Source organism: Cyprinodon variegatus, unplaced genomic scaffold (assembly GCF_000732505.1).
Source record: "Cyprinodon variegatus isolate N-32 unplaced genomic scaffold, C_variegatus-1.0 Scaffold126, whole genome shotgun sequence".
Classification (NCBI taxonomy): domain Eukaryota; kingdom Metazoa; phylum Chordata; class Actinopteri; order Cyprinodontiformes; family Cyprinodontidae; genus Cyprinodon; species Cyprinodon variegatus.
In genome coordinates this window covers 439627-461024 of record NW_015150579.1, presented here as the reverse complement: position 1 = coordinate 461024, position 21398 = coordinate 439627, and the positions used below count along the sequence as shown (strand labels likewise).

Here is a 21398-nt window from a genome sequence, read left to right as displayed (position 1 = left end):
TGAGGGATTGTATTTGAGTCAATGCAATCAGCTGGTTTCCTTAGATAGAAAACTTTGTATCAATTTCACTGTATGATCTGGTTGAACAGTAAAGTGCCTTGAGATGACGTGTTGTGAATTTGGCGCTATATAAATAAACTGAATTGAATTGAGCCGTTTAAACACGACACCAATACCAAAGCAGACATTGGCACCGTACTTTTAATTACTATGTTAATAACTGTTAGTTCATTAGACGGTTGGTAATAAATACACTCATACAATGTGTTTTAAACTGCAATAAAGATCTTAAAAGAACGATTTATTTGAGTAATTTATTTTTTACACTACAACTTGGAATTATGGGTAATCCAGCGCATAGATTAAAACAATAACCTTTACGTACTATGTGTTAGCGACTATCAATACCAAAAAGAGGTACGATAAGCACTCGGGATGTCTGTAACATGTATTGGTGTGCTGTGAGTGACCAATGGTTCCATTCAAGGTGCGCAGTCACAATTTTTCCGTGTGTGATGTCTGATCATATACTAGTGAGAATTGCATAATCCTATCTTCTTGGCCGAATCATGGAACTGTCACCTTATCCTGAACCTTTATCACGTGTTGTACTTCATATGGGGCCCACCCAGATGATGTTGCTCACGGGCCTATTGTTGTGTCGTTACGCCTTTGGTCCAATTTCACCACCGTCTGTCCGGCTCTACTGGGGGAGAAGATGACTGCGATGCAAGTGGAGGCCCCATCATGTCAAGGATTGCTGATTACCTGACAGGTAGATCACTGTATGTACACCTACAGAAGTGTTTGTCTGACAGGGTGGTCAGCAACACTGGAGCCCCTCAGGGGACTGTCCTCGTCCCCCTTCCTTTTCACACCAGACTTCAGCTATTGCCTGCCACCTTCAGATGTTTTCTGATGACTCAGCTATGGTTGGCTGCATTGAAAAGGGTGATGAGAGTAAATATAGGACTCTGGTGGGCGACTTTGTCACTCGGAGTGAACTGAACCATCTGCTGCTGAATGTGACAAAGACTAAGGAGCTAATAGTATCCCTGTCCCCAATATCCCTGTTTCCATCCAGGGGTCCCTGCAGACACTGAGGAGGTTTATAAGTACCTGGTAGTGTACTCTAGCAATAAGTTGGACTGGTCTAGAAACACTGAGGTGGTCTACAAAAAGGGCCAAAGCCAACTATTCTTCCTGATAAGGCTGAGGTCTTTTAACATCTGTCGGACGTTGCTGAGGATGTTTTTAATGAGTCTGTTGTGGCCAGCCCGATCTTCTTTGCTGTCATATGCTGGGGCAGTGGGCTGAGGGTCGAGGACAACAGAATTAACAAACTGATCAGCAGGGGTGGTGATGTAGTGGGGGAGGAGCTGACGACCGAGACAGAGAGGAAGATGCTTTCCAGGTTTCAGTACATCTTGGACAATGTCTCACACCCTCTCCACAAAACACTGGCCCAGCAGAGTTCCTTCAGCAGAAGACTCCTCTTAATAAGATGCACCACAGGAATGCATTCCTGCCTGTCAATCTCTACAACCCCCTCTGTAATTCGGACTCAGATTATTCTCTTTTGCACATTGCTATTTATATAGTTTTATTATGTTTAGTGTGGAAAGCTATGTTGTATTTCTTCCATCCATCTTCCTCCGCTTATCCAGGTCGCGGGGGCAGCAGCCTAAGAAGGGAGGCCCAGACTTCCCTCTCCCCAGCCACTTTGTGTTGCATTTTATTTCTTTAGATGATGAATGTGAGCAATGTTTGTATACCTGGAGCCTGCAACAAAGATAATTTCCCCCTGGCATCATTAAAGTATTGCTGATTCTGATTAAATAATTTTTAATTTGATTAAACACACATGTAATGTTTGGGGAAGGGTAAGTTTGGAATTTGTTATAAAAATGTAAAATCTTCTATTTCTGAATTATGATAGCTTAAAACAAACCCTGCTCCAGGTCCAGACATCATCTGTGGCCTACATCATTGTTCTGAGCAGGTGGGGGGACTGTTTCAGCTTTTGATGCCACTGTTTTGAGCCGTTGATACCTTTACTGTTCCCCAGTTATGTTAGGTATCCATCTTGAATCTAGTCCCAAAAAGGGGTGCAGTGAGTGTGCAGAATGACCTTTGACCAGCCACACAAATATCATGGGCTAAAGGCTCTGGAGAAGAGTATAAAAAAAACTATTTGCATATGGGCCTAAAAAGATGATAATAGGGGTGTAAATCACACCCATAATGGCGATTCGATTCAGTATCAATTTTCTGACCCAACGATTCGATTATTTTCAATACTCAAGAATACACTTCGATTCAAATAATTGTTTAATTATTTTTTTTTACCTTAAAATGTTAGACAATGTTTCAAATTTGATATAAATCTATAAAAGATGTAATATCGTTAAGCTTTTTATTTGAGAAACAACAGCAAATAACAGTAGAAGCAAAGTTGTTCGAGGAGCAAAAGGATAAAAAGAGACAGGAGGGAAAAAATAAAACATGAATCAATACTCTTGCAGATGCGTCGATGCATCGGATTGTCGGCTTTTTGCATTATCAACCCCTAGTTGCTAATGCAAAAAGTTTAAAAGCACTTTTAAACTCCCAGCATAACCTCAGGCTCATTTTTGTTGACTTCTTCTCCATTAAACACTATGCAGCCTAACATCTTAGCTGAGAAGCTAACCACCCGCTTTCATAAGAAGTACAGCTTAATTTAATAGATTCTAGACTAACAAAAAACGCTTCCTGAAGGCATGACAGTAAAAACGGATAAAACTGTTTTATATCAACATTTATTGTTACAGTAAACAGTTGGTCACAGAATCATGTTTACAATATAAAAAAAACAAAACAAAAAAAAACTAAACAAATGGAATTGAATGTTACGGGGAATTATTTATGAAAATAAACAGAATATAACTCTCCAAACAAAATTGGCTGAGAAATGGCAATAAAAAATATGTACAATAGAATGTTTACACCGTTGTCCATAAAATAATCTGCCATCAAAAAGATGGATGATACATTGGTCAAAAAAAAACTAAAAGAAAAAAAGGAAACCGTAGAAAGTAGAACCCTGAGCGTTTTTAACTGGTGTCCATCCGACACTAAACAGAGAAAAAAAGAATTATCAATTAGAATCCACTATATAGTAGAGAAAACAATGTTATTTAGTCATATACCTCTGATTTGTAAGCGTCCAGCTGAGCGTCCAGCTCCTCTGCAGACAGCTGGGGTCTTCTATCTCCTCCCCTTCCTCGACCTCGGAAACCTCCACTGCTCCCACCTGGTCTCCTTTCAAATCGTGGCTGACCGAGCCTGCTTCGGTCAAAACCTCTGCTTGAACTGCAAATATATTCCCAAAATCACTGACAACCGACGACGGTGGCCCGACGACCACCTGCAATCGTGTCTGGTTTGCCCATACCTCTGAGGTCTAACTTCTGACGATGCTTGTTGGATTTTCATAGGGAGACCTGAAAAGAAAAAAGCATCGTCAACGGAGCTTATATAGAGAAATACGACAAATAGATAATTGTTGTAAAATCAACAAAGGCTCACCATCGAGAGGAACACCGTTATAATGCTTCATGGCTTTGACGGCATCAGCTTTATTCACAAAATGGACATCTGCCATTCCTTTACTGCGGCCGGACCGGTCATAGTGTACGGATGCAGTCTTTATGGGGCCAAATTCTTCAAACAGCTCCTAAACAGCAAAGCCAAAAGGTAAGATATGCATGGTTTGAGGCAACCAGATTGAAAAGCATATTTTTAGAGTCACCTTAATATCTAAATCAGAGACACCGAAATCCAGATTAGAAATCAGAAGCTTGCTGCCGTCGTCTACTCTTCTTTCTGGTCTCTCGCTTCGTCCGCCTTCAGTTTCCTCAAACATGTCGTGTTGCCATTTGTCTGGCAGCTCTCTGGGCTGTAAAGAGCACAAATAAATGAATGTTGTAACAGAAACTGAAGTCATGACAACATACTTTAATACCCATTTTGCTGAAGCTGGGAACAACCAATGTTTATTTGTTAACTGACGATGCAGTTGCCTATTTCACATGGTCATTAGTAAGAAATCAGCTGCGAAAAAATCTTTAAGCACACAGTTAATATTGTGTGCTAACTCACACTCATTGTGTTAATCAGAACAATTTGCAAATGTGTAAGTAAACCAATACTGATTTAAAATGATGCAATGTTAAAATAAAATATGTAATTATTATTAAACAATGTTCTCAGAAGTGTATTACACTGTAATACACTTTGATAGAGTTTAGCAGGCAACGGCGCAAGAATTTGCCCCTACAATAAATATTGGTAAAACATGTTTTACACACCAGACATTTCATAGCACTTCTAAACATAATTGGCATAAAGGCCAAAAGGACACATTTTTGTTTCATATGGCCAGAGCGGGTCCACTTCCACAAGTTGGAAAGTAATATGCCGCCTAGGAGAGCTCCTCTTTTCTTAACTTTCTCATGTTATTCTAATCAAACCCCTTGGAAGTAGAGACCAGTGTGCTGACAAATCTTGGTGCCGATATTGCTTTTTCTTTTTTCATTTACATGATAAAATAACACAACAACTATTTTGCCAATTAATTAATTTGCTGATTTTGTTTTCAATAAATGGATTATTAATCAGATAACCGGAGGTTCTTTAAAGTAGGTTTTAAACTGAATTTAGAGACCAAGTGAAGCCAAATATTTGAGGATTTTAGGTTACAGCATAATAATGGACACGTTTTTTCACCTTGAATGCAAAATATTTTTACTAAACAATTTTGGTATAATTACAGCTTTGAGTAGGTTGATCTTTTAGGGAATGATTTAAATATAGAGTCTATATACTGAAGTTAATGATTAATTAACTGCTAAATTAGTTAACAATTATTTAAATACTCCATTAATCATAATTAAGCTGATTGTTTCAGCCCTAGTACAGCAGACACTGTTTACACTGAAAATGTTAGAATTACAATGAAATTAAGCCTATATAAATAACTTATGAGCTTATTGGCAGCGGAAACGGTGTTTTTAAAACACACTAACTCATCTTATTTTTCACATACACACGAGAGAAGCACTGTAAAGATGTAATCCATCTGCGGTTAAGACTGTCAGTGGTTCACTGAGACAGATGAACACACTACAGCCCCGACAGCAGAGAGCCAAGTTTATAGAAAATAAAAATCCCACACAAAGGCCTCTACTTAGGGCCAATAGTTAGGTAGGCAAACAGCTTTTCCCTAACTAAGACAACGACATGGGTAATACTGAATAGCATCATCCCATGGAGCATAATCCAAAAGGCAGTGCATTTTTTGTTAAAGCTCTCACTTCTATAAAAAAAGACTTCCTTTTACAACATATAGAGATCCGATGTTAAACTAAATAAATCAGATGAGGTAGTTGTAGCACTGGGGAATAATCCAGCTGTTGTAATGCAATTTCCCTAATCAGATTTAGTCGTTTAAATGATCACTTCAGAAACCAGATAATCCCAGAAATGGGAATAAAATCAATTAGAGTGCACATAAACAGGCTCACCATTACAGACCCAAACAAACAGGACATGGTCTAACCCTCATGCCTCCTAACCCACAGTATATACATAAAGTTAAACATGAAAAGAGACATGGGTTTGGTCATGTTTACCCATTTCTACATGTGGGACTGATACCAACACTATTATTCATCACATTATAATTGATTTTTTTGTAGAACTATTCCCAAACAAAGTGAATTTTCTTGCCAATGAGCCTTCTTACTGAGAAATTGTTGCCAGAGGGGTGGCTTATGATCAGCCATAGCAAGGCCAGCATCAGTTGACCTATATAGCATGTTAGCTGCTGCTTCATATAACCACCATGCAAAAAGCGCAACAGCAATGCTTTCAAACGACGTTGAATGGAAAAATAACTGAAAACATTTGAAGTCAGCAGCCATTTAAAATCAACCAGTCCTGATTGCATCGTCTGCAACATTAATCACAGATATTAAGGATCCACCTGTTACTTATCATTAAGTTACTATCTGGGATTAAAAAAAAGAAGTCCAATATAGAAATCCAATTAACTTGGTTAATAAAAAATAAAACGTGAATTCCCGTTACTGGACTTTAAACAATGGAATTGAGAGCCATTTAAGGTGGACTTTTTCTGAACGTGTCTCCTTCTTACTCTGGTGTATGGAGCGGCTCTGTTGTTCCTATCACGCTGGAAGTTGTTCGGTCTGCCCCTCGTTGCCATCGGCGGCCTCGACGATCCACCGGCTCGACCTGAACTTCCTCCCCGCCTGAAGCGCCCTCCTTCTCCTTCGCGGCCATCTATCTTGTTCAACTTGATAATGTCGTCCAGAGACATGCTCATCTTATCGGCCATGGCGCCGGTTAAACTTCCTAAAGCTAAGGAGGAAAATGGACGCTAAACTCTGAGTGTGGTTTAGCTGTAGGTGTAGGTTGGCGCGATGTTGAGATGGGCCGTAGTCTTGGTTCTTCTACGGTGTCGAGGTGCAATTTTCCATGGCTCTACTGACACCTAATGGACTGGGGGTGACAGCGTCTTCTTCTTCTTGTCTTTGCTTCGTTTAATGGCGGTTGGCAAACAGCTTTTCGGTGAGCATCATCGCCACCAACTGGTGAGGAGTGTGGATCAGAATGGCCTTATTCATTAAGATACTTGTATTTATTTATCTTTATCTATATCCATAGCATTACCTTACAATACTAAATCCTCCTAATTATTCTTCTTCTTTTCTATTATTGCGGATCGTAAGCAACTTTAAGTTGCATACCGCCACCTACTGTACATGAGTGTGTAGCAACATTACTTCATAGCAAATTCTATTTTTTAATTTTGTATTCTGTAGTTAAATAAATAATTCTTTCCTTAATCTGTGAATATCCTTTATATCTTCTTAATTTGCCAATATTCCTTTAAGACTCCATTTGTTGCCTGTCCTTCCAACCATCCTTCTCAATTTCTCCATTTCATGTTCATAAGTTTTATAGTTCACCAGTAAATGTTCTATTTTTTCTTTTTCTCCACATCCTTCACATTTATCATTATTTTTCCTCCCTATTAAATATAGTCATTTAAATAGATATGACCCACTCTTAATCTGATGATTCTCTTCTATTTCTCTCATTAATGATTCTATTTAATACTGATTTTTGTACCTTATATAATTCTCCTTTATCTTCATTCCATCTCTATTGTCATTTTTCCATCTCTTTACTCTTAATAAGTAATGGGTGACACAGCAGACTAGACGCCGCAATAAAAGAAATATGTGAATGTCTCCGCCATATTTTGAGTGGCCGGTTTTTCTGAGAAATAAAATTATGCTTGGAAACATTTTTTCTTAAAGAAACATCTAACTTACATACAGAATTATTTTACTAATTCTGAATAACTAATTTAGGTACTGTAGCATATGTTCATTTTTGGTAGAATTTAATTGAAGTGTTATTAAAATGAACGTAAACTTTGCTTATTTTGCTTGTAAAAATGTACTAAATATCTTTATTGGTTTACAGATTAAAGAGTTTCGTTTTTACATTTTGGGGGGAAAAATATATACAAGAACCTATTTAAGTGATGATTACAAAACCATTGATCTTGTTGATCATGTGCCAATTATTTGTAAGTTTTGATATTAGGTTTCAAAAGTAAATAAGGCTTTTTTAAAATTGAATTGAGATTGGGGTCTATACATATTTCATTATTTTGCAGAGAAAACTTCTTGAGTCATCTTCCCATCAACTCTACCTATCTAGCCTCTCTTTGGTGAAGAAAAATGTATCCTCACAGTATAATGCTGCAACTTTAATCTGTCACATGGCTGCAGTACGTTTGCTTACACAGACATTATGCGCCCACAGCACCCTCCTTCCTATGGTTGCAGAATTCCCTACTTGGCTTGAGGAAAATCATGGAGGACATATTTCGGATTTATTTGCTTCATTTCCACAAATGTCAGATTTGTGGAGTACGCAATAGCTTTCCAGTGAACAAATGCACATACCTGCAATGTGGATCTCTGAAGGGTTCTTCGGCTCTTCATGTCCCAGTGAGTTTGAAGACGTGGCGTGCTAACTTCATTCTCAGTTGATAGATTGAATAGAGCTCAGTGAAATGTTGAATCCAATGTATGTTTTTCTTATAAACTAGACCTTCTGCTCTAAACACTTTTTCCCCGAAATCTCAAAAAAATCCATAACTTCTGGTTAATATCATAGTGTACCATAAATACAAGATGTTACTAGGCTTATTTCCTAATCTTTACTAAAAAAAAAAAAAAAAAAACTAGTGTACTTGTATATTTAGTGCAATTTACTGTATTATTATGGTGAAATGTAATATATACCATACACTTAGCACTCAGTACAATGCGTTGGTTTGTATTTGTACAATTATGATAGATCCATCATCAGTTTGGGTGTTGAAGCAAAGAAAAACAGAAACAAATTTGGACAGGCTATACACATCCTTTATTAGATGTCTCCCTAAGGGCAGCCTTCAAACCAGATGAGTTCTTGTTAATGTGCAGCAAACAAACTGTTTAAGAAATGTTGTACTCAGAGTATTTGTGCAACAATCACACATCTCTACATAGGCGCCCGTGTAGTCTACATCAGTATACTCACTAACGAGGTGCAGTCATTGCTCCCTGGGTGATACAGATGATAAATATGCTCCGATTGCATTTGCAGCTTAGTCTGTGTTAGTGATGGAATGGGGTCAGAAATGCAGGTTGCATAAGGTGAGGCTGTGGCCGACCAGAAGAAGTAACACAGGACTTTTAAAAAAAACATTTTTGTCACAATTCCCAGGGCCTCCTCCCGCCACGCTTTGAGTGCTGAGGGTTTCCATCTGAGGGCGCTGTTACACAGGACAAAAACGTGAACACGTTGGAACCCTCCAGATCAGCAAATATATACCAACATATGGTCTTGCAGAAAATTGGACAGTAGTGGCCATACTAACAATCTTCATTTCTATGGAAACTGAGTGGATTGATTTTATACAACCCCCTACATTTGGATCTTTTATAATGTTATTTAAAAATACTGATCAGATTTAGTATTTGAATTTGTGTAACTGGATTAATTCTTATTTTCATATTCGACACATATTTAATTGAAAGTCATAGTTCAGAGGGTTTTGAAAGGGGGGGGGAGTGTCAGATAGGAATCACTAATGGGTGGTGAGGGTGTTTGCTGTGAGAGACGTGCACGTCCTCCTACTTTCCTCTTGTGTACCTTTACTGTCTGAACCCTGGATAAAGCATACTAATACTATAAATTTTTTACTTAAACAAAAATAAAATAAGGGGTAGGTGAGGGGGTAATCTTTTCCAGGGGTAGCCAGTTACATCAACTTAACCCCCAAATTCCCCAACTCCTCAGTGAAATCACTGGCAGAGGTAACCGATCTGGCTTCACTGTGGTTAATGTGTTAAATGATTGAGCAGATCCGTTTCAAAAGCAATATACCAAAAACTAAACAATAGAAGTTAAGAATGTAGGCTTTTAGGCTTTTTTAAATAGCTTGTATCAAAAGCTTATGAAGAAGCTTAATCCATAAAACTCTGTCCATATTTTACACAGGCGATGAAAAAACCCACAAAGAAAAAAGTTAAGGAAATCAACATCGAATCTATGTTTGAGCCTAGTATAGGTCAAGCATAAAACCTCGGCAGGGCTTCAAAAAAAAAAAAGATAGGACCAGATTACCTCACCTCACCTTAAGGAAATAATTGCTACTAATTAGCCAACCTATAGAAAGGAGATACCTTGTCACTAATATGGTCTTCAATGTGTGCAGCATAACTGTTATCTTAAATGTTTTCCTTTGTCAAAACCAAACCTAATTTCCTATAGTCATTCATACACCAGATTCAACAGTAAACAAAGCCCCTAATGCCTCCCACCTTCTCACTGGTAGAACTTAATCTCGGTGTCCACACAATCAAAGAACAGGTCCCCCAGTTCGTCTCCAGGTATCTCTCCGCCGAGCATTGCTGAGATTTCACTCAGACACTGCGACTCCAGATCCCTCAGGATATCGTAGATGGCTAAACCTTCATTCTGCGGCAGACACACAACACACACAGACGTCTGAGTATCAACACCACCTGGGTCAGATGGTACTCACAAATCATTTGTTTAAGCTCTCAGAAGCAGCAGCAATTTCTGACTCCCCTATGAAAAAACAGCAACGCTGCTGAATGTTAAGATGAAGTGAATTCAGAGAGATTTGTACTTTTATTGTCCAAATCTGATGCATTTGTTGGGGGATCTTTAGAAAATATGCAAAAATTAACATCCAAACATTTTCAATTATTGTTTTGCAAAAATCTTTCCCCACGTTTCTTGTTTTACTTCTTTTGTGTAAGGATTTCTTTAACACAAAGCAGCTAAGATGAACTTCCTGAATCTATAAAAGTAATTTACAGTAAAAAAAAAAAAAAAAAAAAAAAAAAAAAAAACAGTTCCAGACAAGATGATGTTCTAACAATCTTCACACCAGGCGAAAAAACAAAATAAACCGTTTATACCATGAGTGACTGTGAAAGAACATCTGTTGCTTAAATGTTTGGGTTTGTAGTTGCTGTTTACCTAAAAGTCTCATTTCCTTTTTAACTTATGCCTGTTTTGCTATCTCCTCTCACACACCTGGTTCTTGTTTCTAATTACCACACCTGCTTTACCCTAATTATTACCTTCCCAGGAATATTTTTTACCTGGTTTCCTTTGCCAAACACCCGCTTAATGTGGTAAAACCTTTCTTTTCCCCAGTTATTATTACCTGCTGCGAAGAAATGCTTAGGGGGTTTGTTGCTTAATGTGCTACCTTAACCAACCTGACCCATAGTTACCTTGATAAATCATGATTCAGATTCACCAGCCACGCCCAAGCCTATTAAATGGTAAACCTGCACAATCGTGACACTTCTAAAATAGAGCCTGCAGAAAATATGAAGAATGCCAAATAACTCAAAAAGCAATGAATCATAGTCAAAGAGATCCAAGAACAGATAAATGATCATCTATCAGTCTGGAAATGGTAAAAAAAAAAAAAAAGAAAGCTGTTGCTAAGGCTTCGAGACTCCTGGAAATCCCAGAGAGAGCCATTATCCAGAAGTGGAACAGTGGTAAAGTATCCCAGGGGGTCTGGCCATCCAAATTTATTTCAGAAGTACATCAACAACTCATTGGGGAGTTGGAAAAGAACCAGGAGCAATAACTTCACCACCGCGAGCCTTTTACCATCTAGGCTATTGTGTTTTTTCATTTTGACCACTGCTGCACTTTAAGAAATGGAAATGTCATGAGAGTTGTACGAAAAGAAATTTCTACAGTGATGTAAAAAGACTTAATGTCAATTTTCATAAATGCTTAATAGCAGCTGTTTTGCCATGAGAGGCACAACCGGTTATCAGGCAGTCATCTTTTCGGCATAGGGACCGGTTGGTTTGACAAGCTTCTACCCGTATTAAATGAGATCATTGTGAGAAATTTTGTATTCATTTAAGTTATTGATTGTTTAAATACAAATTAAAAGATCTGAAATAGGTTTGAGGGAAAAAGTTTAAAAGATGATGAGGGGGAAAAAATGCTTTTTTCAATGCTGTATTAGGAAAAAACACACTTGCCAGGCCCACATTTCATCAGTGTTGAATTACATGATAATAGGGTGCTTAGCAAAAGTATTGGTTGGTATTTTTCATCTTTTGTTGCCTCACAAGCTGGAGTGAACATTGAATGTTTGATAGTTCACACCACCTATGAATTTATAGCACACGCTTAGAATTTTTAAGATGGATTTTTTTTTGTTTATTGGGAAGCAAACAAGTAGGACTGAATAGAAAACTAGAGCGAGCAGAGCTGTTCACAAGCTGAGAGTCAGTATTTGTATTGGCATTATTTATGGAAATTGCAGTTGCAGTTCCCTTTGGATATTTTTTATGAGCTTGCCATATATTTCCACAACAATTTTTGCCCATTCTGGAAAACTGCTCCAGCTTCTTTCATGATGGGCAGTTTCTGCCTGTAAACCGTGATCTTCAAGTCTAACCACAGATTCTACATTATATGGAAATCTGGACTTTGACTAGAACATTTCAACACATTTCAGTATTTCCCCTAAACCATGTGTTGCTTTAACTGTTTGCTTTGGGTCGCCATTCTGTTGGAAGGTAAATCTCAGTTCCAGACTTAAAACACAGGTAGACTGAACAAGGTTTTGCTTAATTCAGATATATCCATGTATTTAGCATCATCTATCTTCTATCTTTCTCAGATACCATCGTACCAGTTTTGCTGTCCCTGCAGCTAAAATGTGGGGAACCATTAATTTTTTATTTTTTTGGACAAATTTCATTAAGGCCAAGCCCTGTGGAGATCATGGCTTATTATATGGTCCAATGGATACATTTTCCAGTCCCTGCTGTGGGATTCTGCAGCTCTTTTGGTGTTACCTTCGTTCCCTGTGCTGCCTCTCTGATTAATGCCCTCTTTGCTGGTCAGTGAGTTCTGGTGGACTCCTCTCTCTTGGCCAGTTTGTTATGGTAATATGTGCTTTCCATTTGAAGATGATGACTATGATGGTGCTACAGGGGAACATCCACAATTTGTTTATTTTTATATATAACCCAACTCTGACTTGTACTTCCCCACATTGTCCCTGGCTTGTTTGAAAAGTTCCTTGGTCTTCATTGCTTCATTGTTCAAAACCCCTTGTCTACTCGTGTTGCAGCAGCCTCTGGAGGCTTTCAGAAAAGTGTGTTTATAGAGACAGATCATGGGACACTTTGTTGAGCAAACATGGGCTTCGTTGCTCTAAATAGGAGACTTTTTTAGTCTTTTTAGGTGACTAAATAGATGACCACCGCCACCCCATAAAATAGAATAAATATGACATAAGGCAGTGTATAAACCATGGTGATTTGTTATTTTTTAATAAATAATTTTTTATCTTAATGTTCCACATTCTACCATTTAACCATACTAGCAAAGTAGTACAAACACTACCAATCATATTTTTAGAAAATCATCAGTTTAAAATAAAGACCTGAGATCTTTCTGAGTAAAATAACCACCCCATGAGTTCTCCTAGACCCTTGTTATAGTGCCTAATCTCAGTCCAAACAGGACACTGGACTGTCTGTGACCTGTTTACCTTCTAAATTACATACTGAATCTCAGACAGGGTATTAGCTAAAAAACCTTAAGCAAGAGCCTCAACTTGTTTTGTAGTGGTTAAATGCTCAGTTGGTAACCGTGCTCCTATTTACTGTATTTCTCAGGTAATACACCTTTAGAAGGAGGTGGTTTAATCATTTTGTCCCATCTATTGATTTTTATTGTTGCCCAATCATTTTAATTCGGTATAAAAATCTTTAGCCAAGGCTAATTATCTTAACATATTGTCAACAAAGTTGACAGAAGAAGCAGCCACCATATGTTTTATGAAGTTAGGAAGCTTAGACAGAAGCATTTTCTTGCAAGAATAATCTTCAAATTTATTTAAAGTCCTTTGGAGGGAGAGAGATAGAGCTCTCTCTGACTGAGGCATTTCAGTACATACTTTTATACCTTACTCAAACACATTCCCCCCAGGGGAACAAACCCACCCTTTGCTTACAGATCTCTCTCACACTTGAACATTTGGTTATTCCCAAGAAAAAAACACTTCAATTCATCAAGGACATAAATTTCAGCCACAGCATGAAGGAGGCTGTGTGAACTAATTATTATCTCTCATGACCTTCCTTTCATCCTTGTCTAGAGTACGGATGCATCTGCTTTCTGTCACCCTTTTACACATTACAGCATAGTGAGTGGTATAGGATTTTATCTCAGAAATGGGCCATGGTAAAACACGATTCCACAGTTTACAAGGTAGTTATAAATAATAATAACTGAACTTTATTGATCTCATATTGGAGAAATTGACCTCTGTATTTAACCCATCCCCTTGGGGAGCAGTGGGCTGCCATTGTGCAGCGCCCGGGGAGCAGTGTGGCGTTAAGTGATTTTCTTAGGAACCCAGAGTGGAGGCTGTGGGGATCGAAATGGGTATTTGCAACCTTCTCAGAGCACAGCGCACTGCTCTAACCACCAGCCAAGTTTCCCCAACAGTAAAGTAAACTGTAAGCAGTGCTTTGCTGGAGCAGGCTTATTGTAGATGAAGGAAGATCACGAGGTATATTCAGCAAAGTTGTCAAGAGGAGAAAAAAAGCATCTAAACTCTACTGGATTCAGTGTTATGGTTCACACTTGTCCGCTTAGCATATTGGAGATTATGATAAAAACTTCTCATTATGATTAAAGTTTATCTAGTATTCCAATCAGTTTAAGACCTATCAGAGCTAGAGACACATTTTCAGACATTATCTGTAGAAAAAACTAGCTGCTGTCACTTGAAGGTATAATGCTGAAAGAACCACTTTATTTCAATGAGTGGCACTGATGGCGCTTTGCCTCACTTTGTCACTTGCTAATTGGAGAAACCAGGCATCTTGTTTAGTGGGTTGGAGCAACACAGTCAAGGCAGGTGCTTCCTTTACACTGTCAGACATGGGACAGTGATTGCTGTTCCAAGTTCCACTTTTTGTTTTGCTTTTTGGACTGGAAGGGCAGCTGCACTGAGGGCAGATTTACTCTGATATTCACAAATTAAGCAGAATACCAGTTTGTGCACATTTGTGATGAAGGAAGAACATTTTAAAATTGTTAGAAGATCATAAAAACTTGTTGGTGAAGGTTCTCAGTCATCCAGCTCATAGTCATTCCAAAAAAAATAAGAACAACCAATTTGACTTGGTTTCCAAGTTTGAAGACGTTAAACTTCCCATCCAAGAAGCTTTTTCAATTCAAAATGTCAAGAACTCATAAAAACTTGATTTTGCATGATGCAGGCACTTTAATGTAAACCAAACTAATCTACTGGTAATCTGCTTTTGGGAAATGGTTGTTGTGTGACTCCAGTAATTGTTCTTCATCAGCAAAATGTCACCTAAAGGAACTTTGTTTTGTTTAGGGGTTGTATTCTGTCGTATTTCCTCAGAGTAAACTGGCCAAAGGAAACTGGAAATATGGCTTTATATAAAATCTCCTTAAAGCATAGCAAAATTCAGTTTAATTTTGTGTGAGATTTGAGCATTTCTATAAATATTTAATGCTACAATTCATCATGAAAATAAACTATTGTGCTGTGGTTAGACAAGGTTAGCAAATATGGAAAACAAACAGCAATTCAATGGGTAACAAAAGTGAGCTACAAATGTGTGTATTGACCCAGACACACAACAGATCATATAGCAAATTAGATATTTTAAATGTTATTTATTAGTTATTACTAAACTCTGGTTTTTCTTGTCTTGCCCTACAGCACCCAATTCGACACACAAAGATTCAAATATAGTTAAAATTCAAAACAGTTTTTTTCTGCTATTTTTGGGGAGAGAAAAAATAGCTTTAGCATTTTGGAGTGGCTCATTACAAAGATCTGATCTGCAACACCGTCAGTCCAGTGGTTTGTTTTTTTACTTTTTTGGAATAATGTGCACGTAGCTTTGATTCGCTGTCAAATAGGTTAAATGCTGACATTCATCAGTCATTGCTCACCGGTTTGGTCTCCATAGTGTTGAGTGCCACCTGATGGGCCTTGTAGAGATCATGTCGGCGGTCCACCCGGCTCTGAAAGCGTGGCTGCTTCCTGACGGGATCATTTGGTCCGAACTGTGGAGAGACCACTCTCGGGACCGGGATGGGACAGTCCGAGAAGATAAAAGGCTTGAATATAGACCTAAGGAGGTGTGTGGTATCGTGGAGGGGAAACAGGGAAAAGAAATATAGAGACTAATAGAGGAGAGAACACATAAGGCGAAAAGCTAATATAGCCATTTTAACATCATTCAATCTCCATATGATTTGCTATTGACATTTTACAATCAGAACAGAAGTTCTAAAACCTAGAGATCTCATATCACTAATTACTTTTTTTCTTTAAAAGTCAACAAACCTGGATGGGTCTGGGGTGGCAGTGAAGAAGTGGATGCAGGGAAGGCTAGTGTCTCTGGGCAGCACAGAAACCATGCTGCCTGTGGTGCAAAATCCTCCAGAGTCCATACAGATGCCACTGGGTTTATCCCTCAGAATAGACATCATTACTTCTGCTGTCACTGTGCCTGTGAAACACCAAGACATCTGTATCTTTAGGGTTTTATTGGTCCTATATGGTTTTATTGCCCAAACAATCTGAATGAATAGAAATCATCCAAAATGTCTAATAGTACTGAGGGAAAACCTACCATCATACTGCTGGAGCAGTTCTGTGCCTCCCTTGTAGCGCTTTTTGGCCAGATCCATCCTTGCAGGAGGGTTTTCTGGACTAAACACCTGAGAAAAATTAAACTCTCCCTGGCCATCCCACCACCCCTGAGCCTTGGCCACACTCCGCAGTTCAGGGTGTTCTGCTGAGATCTCAGTGTGGATTGTAAGTTGATTGGATATGTTCTTCACACCCTCTGAAAACAAAAACAAAATAGACATGTTCCATTTCATTAACAGGTTTCAACAAGTCTGAGAATTTTCTTCCTTTAAACGTATTTACTCATTAAATAAATCTGAACACCATAGAGGGAATTAAAAAGATACTGTAGAGAGCAAAGTCTGACTGTAACCAACTACAGTGACAAAGATTGTAATTCAAAACATTTAAGTTCTGACAGCATCATGGTGAGCATAATTCCTGCTCCAGTTCTGACTAGCATTATTACACTGACATGAACAAGCATGGGTCAGCACATTTCTCTTTCTGCTACATTCATCACAACATGCTACAATATATGCATTGGCCATGCAAGCTCACTGATCAGAATGGATTTTACTTGCAAAGGTCTAAAGACACTAAGTTTTTACTTATCAAACTTATTCAATCTGTCAAAACCTGAAAGTCTTTCTGCAGTTAGTTTTCCCAGAACATTTTCCCCCCCAACACACACACAAAAAAAAGAAACACTGCAAACTAATGCTTTACATTTGGTGGCTGGGAGTGACATTAAAACACTGATTTGCAGTCCACCTGCTGCAAAGCACCCTTCAATTCATTTGGCTCAGACACTAAGAAAAACTTTGTCCTAGTTAAAAGCAAATGTTTGTAAAGCAAGGAAACCTCTTTTTTGTAACGTTGTATTGTCCCCCAGGTCCTTACTCTAAATTTATAGATGAATTTTCAGAGTTTCTCTCTGATTTGGTGTTAAATATTGACAGGATAATCATAGTGGGGGATTTTAACATCCATGCTGACATTGCAGGTGATAGCTTAAGTGCAGCCTTTAATTCTATCTTAGAGGCTATTGGCTTTGTTCAAAATGTGAATCCACACATTATCATCTTCATACTTTGGACCTTGTGCTGACATATGGCATAGAATGTGAAGAAATAATAGTATTTCCATTAAACAGTATCTTTTCGACCACTTTTTAATAGCCTTCAGGATTTCTTTAACAGAGTTCTCCTACCCCAAAAGAAGGTTTCCCTTTAGCAGCTCATTATCAGATAGAGCAGTTATAAATTTTAAAGAATCTGTTTCAGTTTTTCTGTCCTATGTGTTGCCGAGCATTGCTGCAGAGGACAAAAGTTTAGTTTATTCCCCTTCACAGGTTGATGATTTTGTTGATGGGGTTGCTAGTTCTCTGCGTACTGCATTAGACAACGCAGCCCCTTTGAAAAATAAAAAACTTAGAAATAGAAGGCTGGCTCCCTGGTTTAATGCAGAGCTGCGCACAAACTGGAGAGAAAGTTGCACTCCACAGGCCTACGGGAATCCTACCTAGTCTGGAAAAATAGTTCACTGCTGTATAAGAGGACCATTTGAAAGCAAGAGCAACATATCTCTCCTCATTAATAGAGGAGAATAAGATATCTTCTAAATATCTTTTTAATACAATTGCCAAACTCACCCAGAGCCATAGCTCTGTTGAACTGTCCATCCCAGCTGCTTTTAGCAGTAATGATTTTATGGGATTCTTTATAAATTAGAGTGATGTTATTAAAAAAAAATAAGACCATAATAATTGCTTTAGCTCTGGAAGGTGATGCAGCATCTGGGGTAGCCAAAGAATTTGAAACGGGTTTAGACTGCTCTGATCCAGTTCAACTTTCAGAGTTAGCAAAACTATTGTCTTTATCTAAGCCTTCAACTTAGTAAACAAAGTAGTAACAAAGTAAAAAATCTTATTATTTTCGGGACCTGTCATTTAAATTCCATATAAAAGAGTTTTCTAGAATTTCCTTCTTTCATCTACGCAATAACCTATCCAGGGGTTATACTGAGAAACTAGTCCATGCATTTGTTACTTCAAGGCTGGACTATTGTAATTCTTTACTATCAGGAAGTCCACAAACTTCAGTTAAAAGCCTTCAGCTGATCCAAAATGCTGCAGCCAGAGTTCTGATGAAAATTAGAAAGAGAGATCATATCTCTCTTAAATTAGCTTCTCTTCATTGGCTTCCTGTTAAATCAAGAATAGAATTTAAAATCCTCCTTCTCCCATATAAAGCCTTAAATGGCCAAGCTCCATCTTATATCAGAGATATGACTGATCTTTATGTTCCTAACAGAGCACTCACTCTCAATCCTCAGGTTTACTAGTGGTTCCAAGAATTTTTAAAAGTAGAATGGGAGATCTTTTAGTTATCAGGCTCCTCTCCTGTGGAACAAACTACCAGCTTTAGTCTATGAGGCAGACACCCTGTCTACTTTTAAGGGTAGGCTTAAAACTTTCCTTTTAGATAAAGCTTATAGTTAGAGTAGCACAGGTTATCCCGAGTTATCTCTAAAGTTATGCTGCTATAAGCTTAGATTTCTAGATGACATAGGAACCCCTTTTCATCATGTGTTGTGAATTGTCGCTATATAAATAAATTGAAATGAATTGAACCGTCATCACCCAACATATAAAAAGGTCATTTGGAATGACCAGATAGGGATTTAATGGGCATAAAGAAAAATGTTGTACCACAATAGAGAAAAAAAATGTAAAAACCACTATATGAATGTAGATTATACATATAGCCATATGATAACATGTCCTCTTTCTAAGAAAGGGGGGGCTATAAAGGCTTTTTTTGTTCACAAAAAGTGCTATAAACAACATTCGCTTCTAAAAATCTAACAAAAGGAATGTTAGTAAGAATTTATCTGAACGTCATACTATATAAACATACAGGATTTGTAGCTCTCTAATAACATTTACAGACCTGAGATTTTCTGTGCCACCCAGAGCCTCCCAGCAGTTTCTAGCACCCAAGCCTCATTTCGATCCACCAGGAGGAAGGTGTTGTGGTAGCTGAAGGGTTCAGGGTCCTCCTTGCACTGCCCCCCCTGGCCATGCTGCTCCAAGAGCCCAGTGATGACAGTCAGTGCTGCCCAAGCACTGTCACCACGCTCCAGCCCAAGCCTGAAGATCAAGCAAGCTGATAATCGAAACGCAGTTTGGGGGCTATGTTTACATTCTATGAGTTTGGGTTGTTGTTCTTTATTGTTTTAAGACATACATGGCTGCATTGAAAGCTAAATGACTCAATTTCTACACAAATATAAGTTTTAAGGGGCCTTGACTCCAACACACTGTAGCTTAAATTATGAAGATCATGTCATAATTGTCTGCAAACACTGTTGATCTAAGAGGATTAGGTAATATCTTCCTCTCAGTGTACAGTATCTAAAATGTATTCAGTTAAAAGGGACATATTAGTCACCCTCAATTAAACAACTGTGTTTAATTAAGGTAAATAAAATAAAATTTGAAAATACTTCTGCAGCTCACCGGACGAGATCCATCCCCAGCAAAGCTTCTCCAGGAACCACTGGTTCTCGTGTCCATACTGCCTCATTGCCAATGCACACTCCTTGGTCATTAGCTCCCATTTCAGCACCCCACAGCCAGGCAGGTTTACTGAGGACGACGGCATAGGTTTTCTCTACCTGAGGGATCTGGATGTATGTGCACTGCAGAAAAAATATTAATGGAATGTTACACCAGATTTCAAAGATGCCACAACACTAAATAGTACTGTATCCAGTGTGCAAAGATGACAACTCCTCCCCCTTTGCAGAAAAAAACAATGTTTTGGAACTTTAGTGGGTGGAAGGTAACAACTTTAATGGATCAAATATCAACTCAGATCTGTTAGGTTAATTGGCTTCTCTAAATTCTCCTTAGGTGTGAGTGTGTGTGTGAATGGTTGTTTGTCCTGTTTGTCTCTATGTTGCCCTGCGATGGACTGGCGACCTGTCGGGGGTTTACCCCGCCTCTCGCCTGTAGGCACCAGCACTCATTGCGACCCCGCTTGGGATAAGCATGACAGAAATGGAACCTTAAATCAAAAGGACTCCGGGTCCTTTCCCAAAAACATTTCACACTGGAAAAATAGCCTCTCAGGCATCTGTAAACTAAGTCTCAGCTCTAGCCTTGACTAGCAAGTGTGCAACACAAGTGAACACTTTAGTGCACTATAGAAGGCAAAATGAGCTCACATTTAAGGTTTTAAAATTGAAGGGAAAAAGGAATAGATGGGAAAATATTTTTCCCATCACAATATGTACTAACATAAACCCTATTTCATATGTGAACCCTGTAGTTGGTCATACATTTATACACAGTTTAGACACTTTAGTTTGAGGTTTTTCACTAGAAATGAGCTCAAACTGAGCATACAAAATATTCTTAAATGACAACTCCCAGCATGCCTTAAAGCTCTGACATCAGACCAAAAGTTATTAAACAATAGCACCACTGTTATTCCTCTATCACAGTCTGTCTACATTGGGAGAAGAACCCCTTCCATCCCTAAAAGCCCTGCAATAACCTCTTGGAAGAGCATGTCGCTGTTCAAAAGCTGTCCCCCTTCTTTATTCCTTTTGAAGACGAGGCTTGCATCCTGCAGAAAGAATCGTCTGCAAAGCCTTTGCAATCACGTGGAAGAAGCTCATCTGGTCACAGGAGACCATAAATACATTTATAAGCCTCTATGTAAAAAAAAAAAAAAAAAAAAAAAGAGTTGCTGCATCAATCCAATGTCTGTGGCAGCATTATGCTGTGGATATGCTTTTAGGGACAGGTAGGTATTCCTGGAAAAAAAAAAACTGACCGTATTTTCACGACTATAAGGCGCACTTAAACGTCTTTTTTTCCCCTCAAAATGTGCGGTGCGCCCTATGGTGCGGTGCGCCCTATGTGTGTTGTAACTGCGACTTTTGAGACCACCTCATTGAGGAGATGATGAAAGAGTGGCTGAATGTAAGGAGACCAGGTGTTTTTTTGCTGTTAATATGTAACTCCATGCGTTCCCATCTCACAGCT

At 38.5% G+C, this 21398-nt stretch overlaps 2 protein-coding genes across 2 annotated transcripts in view; both read right to left on the bottom strand.

Annotated features, from left to right (window-relative positions):
- Positions 1-2869: 2869 nt before the first annotated feature.
- alyref (Aly/REF export factor) lies at positions 2870-6529 on the bottom strand. The gene is made up of 6 exons (XM_015375797.1): positions 6200-6529; positions 3794-3940; positions 3571-3718; positions 3437-3485; positions 3192-3354; positions 2870-3116 (listed from the first exon to the last, which is right to left on the bottom strand). Exons 1-6 carry the CDS (start codon positions 6398-6400, stop codon positions 3096-3098), a joined length of 729 nt encoding a protein of 242 aa, XP_015231283.1. The 5' UTR covers positions 6401-6529; the 3' UTR covers positions 2870-3095.
- A 1957-nt stretch (positions 6530-8486) lies between these two features.
- The window catches only part of LOC107085467 (secernin-2-like), a 15258-nt gene continuing 2346 nt past the window's right edge, over positions 8487-21398 (bottom strand). The window contains 7 exon segments of the mRNA XM_015375787.1: positions 8487-8902; positions 9954-10110; positions 15655-15835; positions 16052-16217; positions 16341-16556; positions 19294-19493; positions 19863-20044. Coding sequence (XP_015231273.1) covers positions 9958-10110; positions 15655-15835; positions 16052-16217; positions 16341-16556; positions 19294-19493; positions 19863-20044 — 1098 coding nt within the window. The 3' untranslated portion in view covers positions 8487-8902; positions 9954-9957.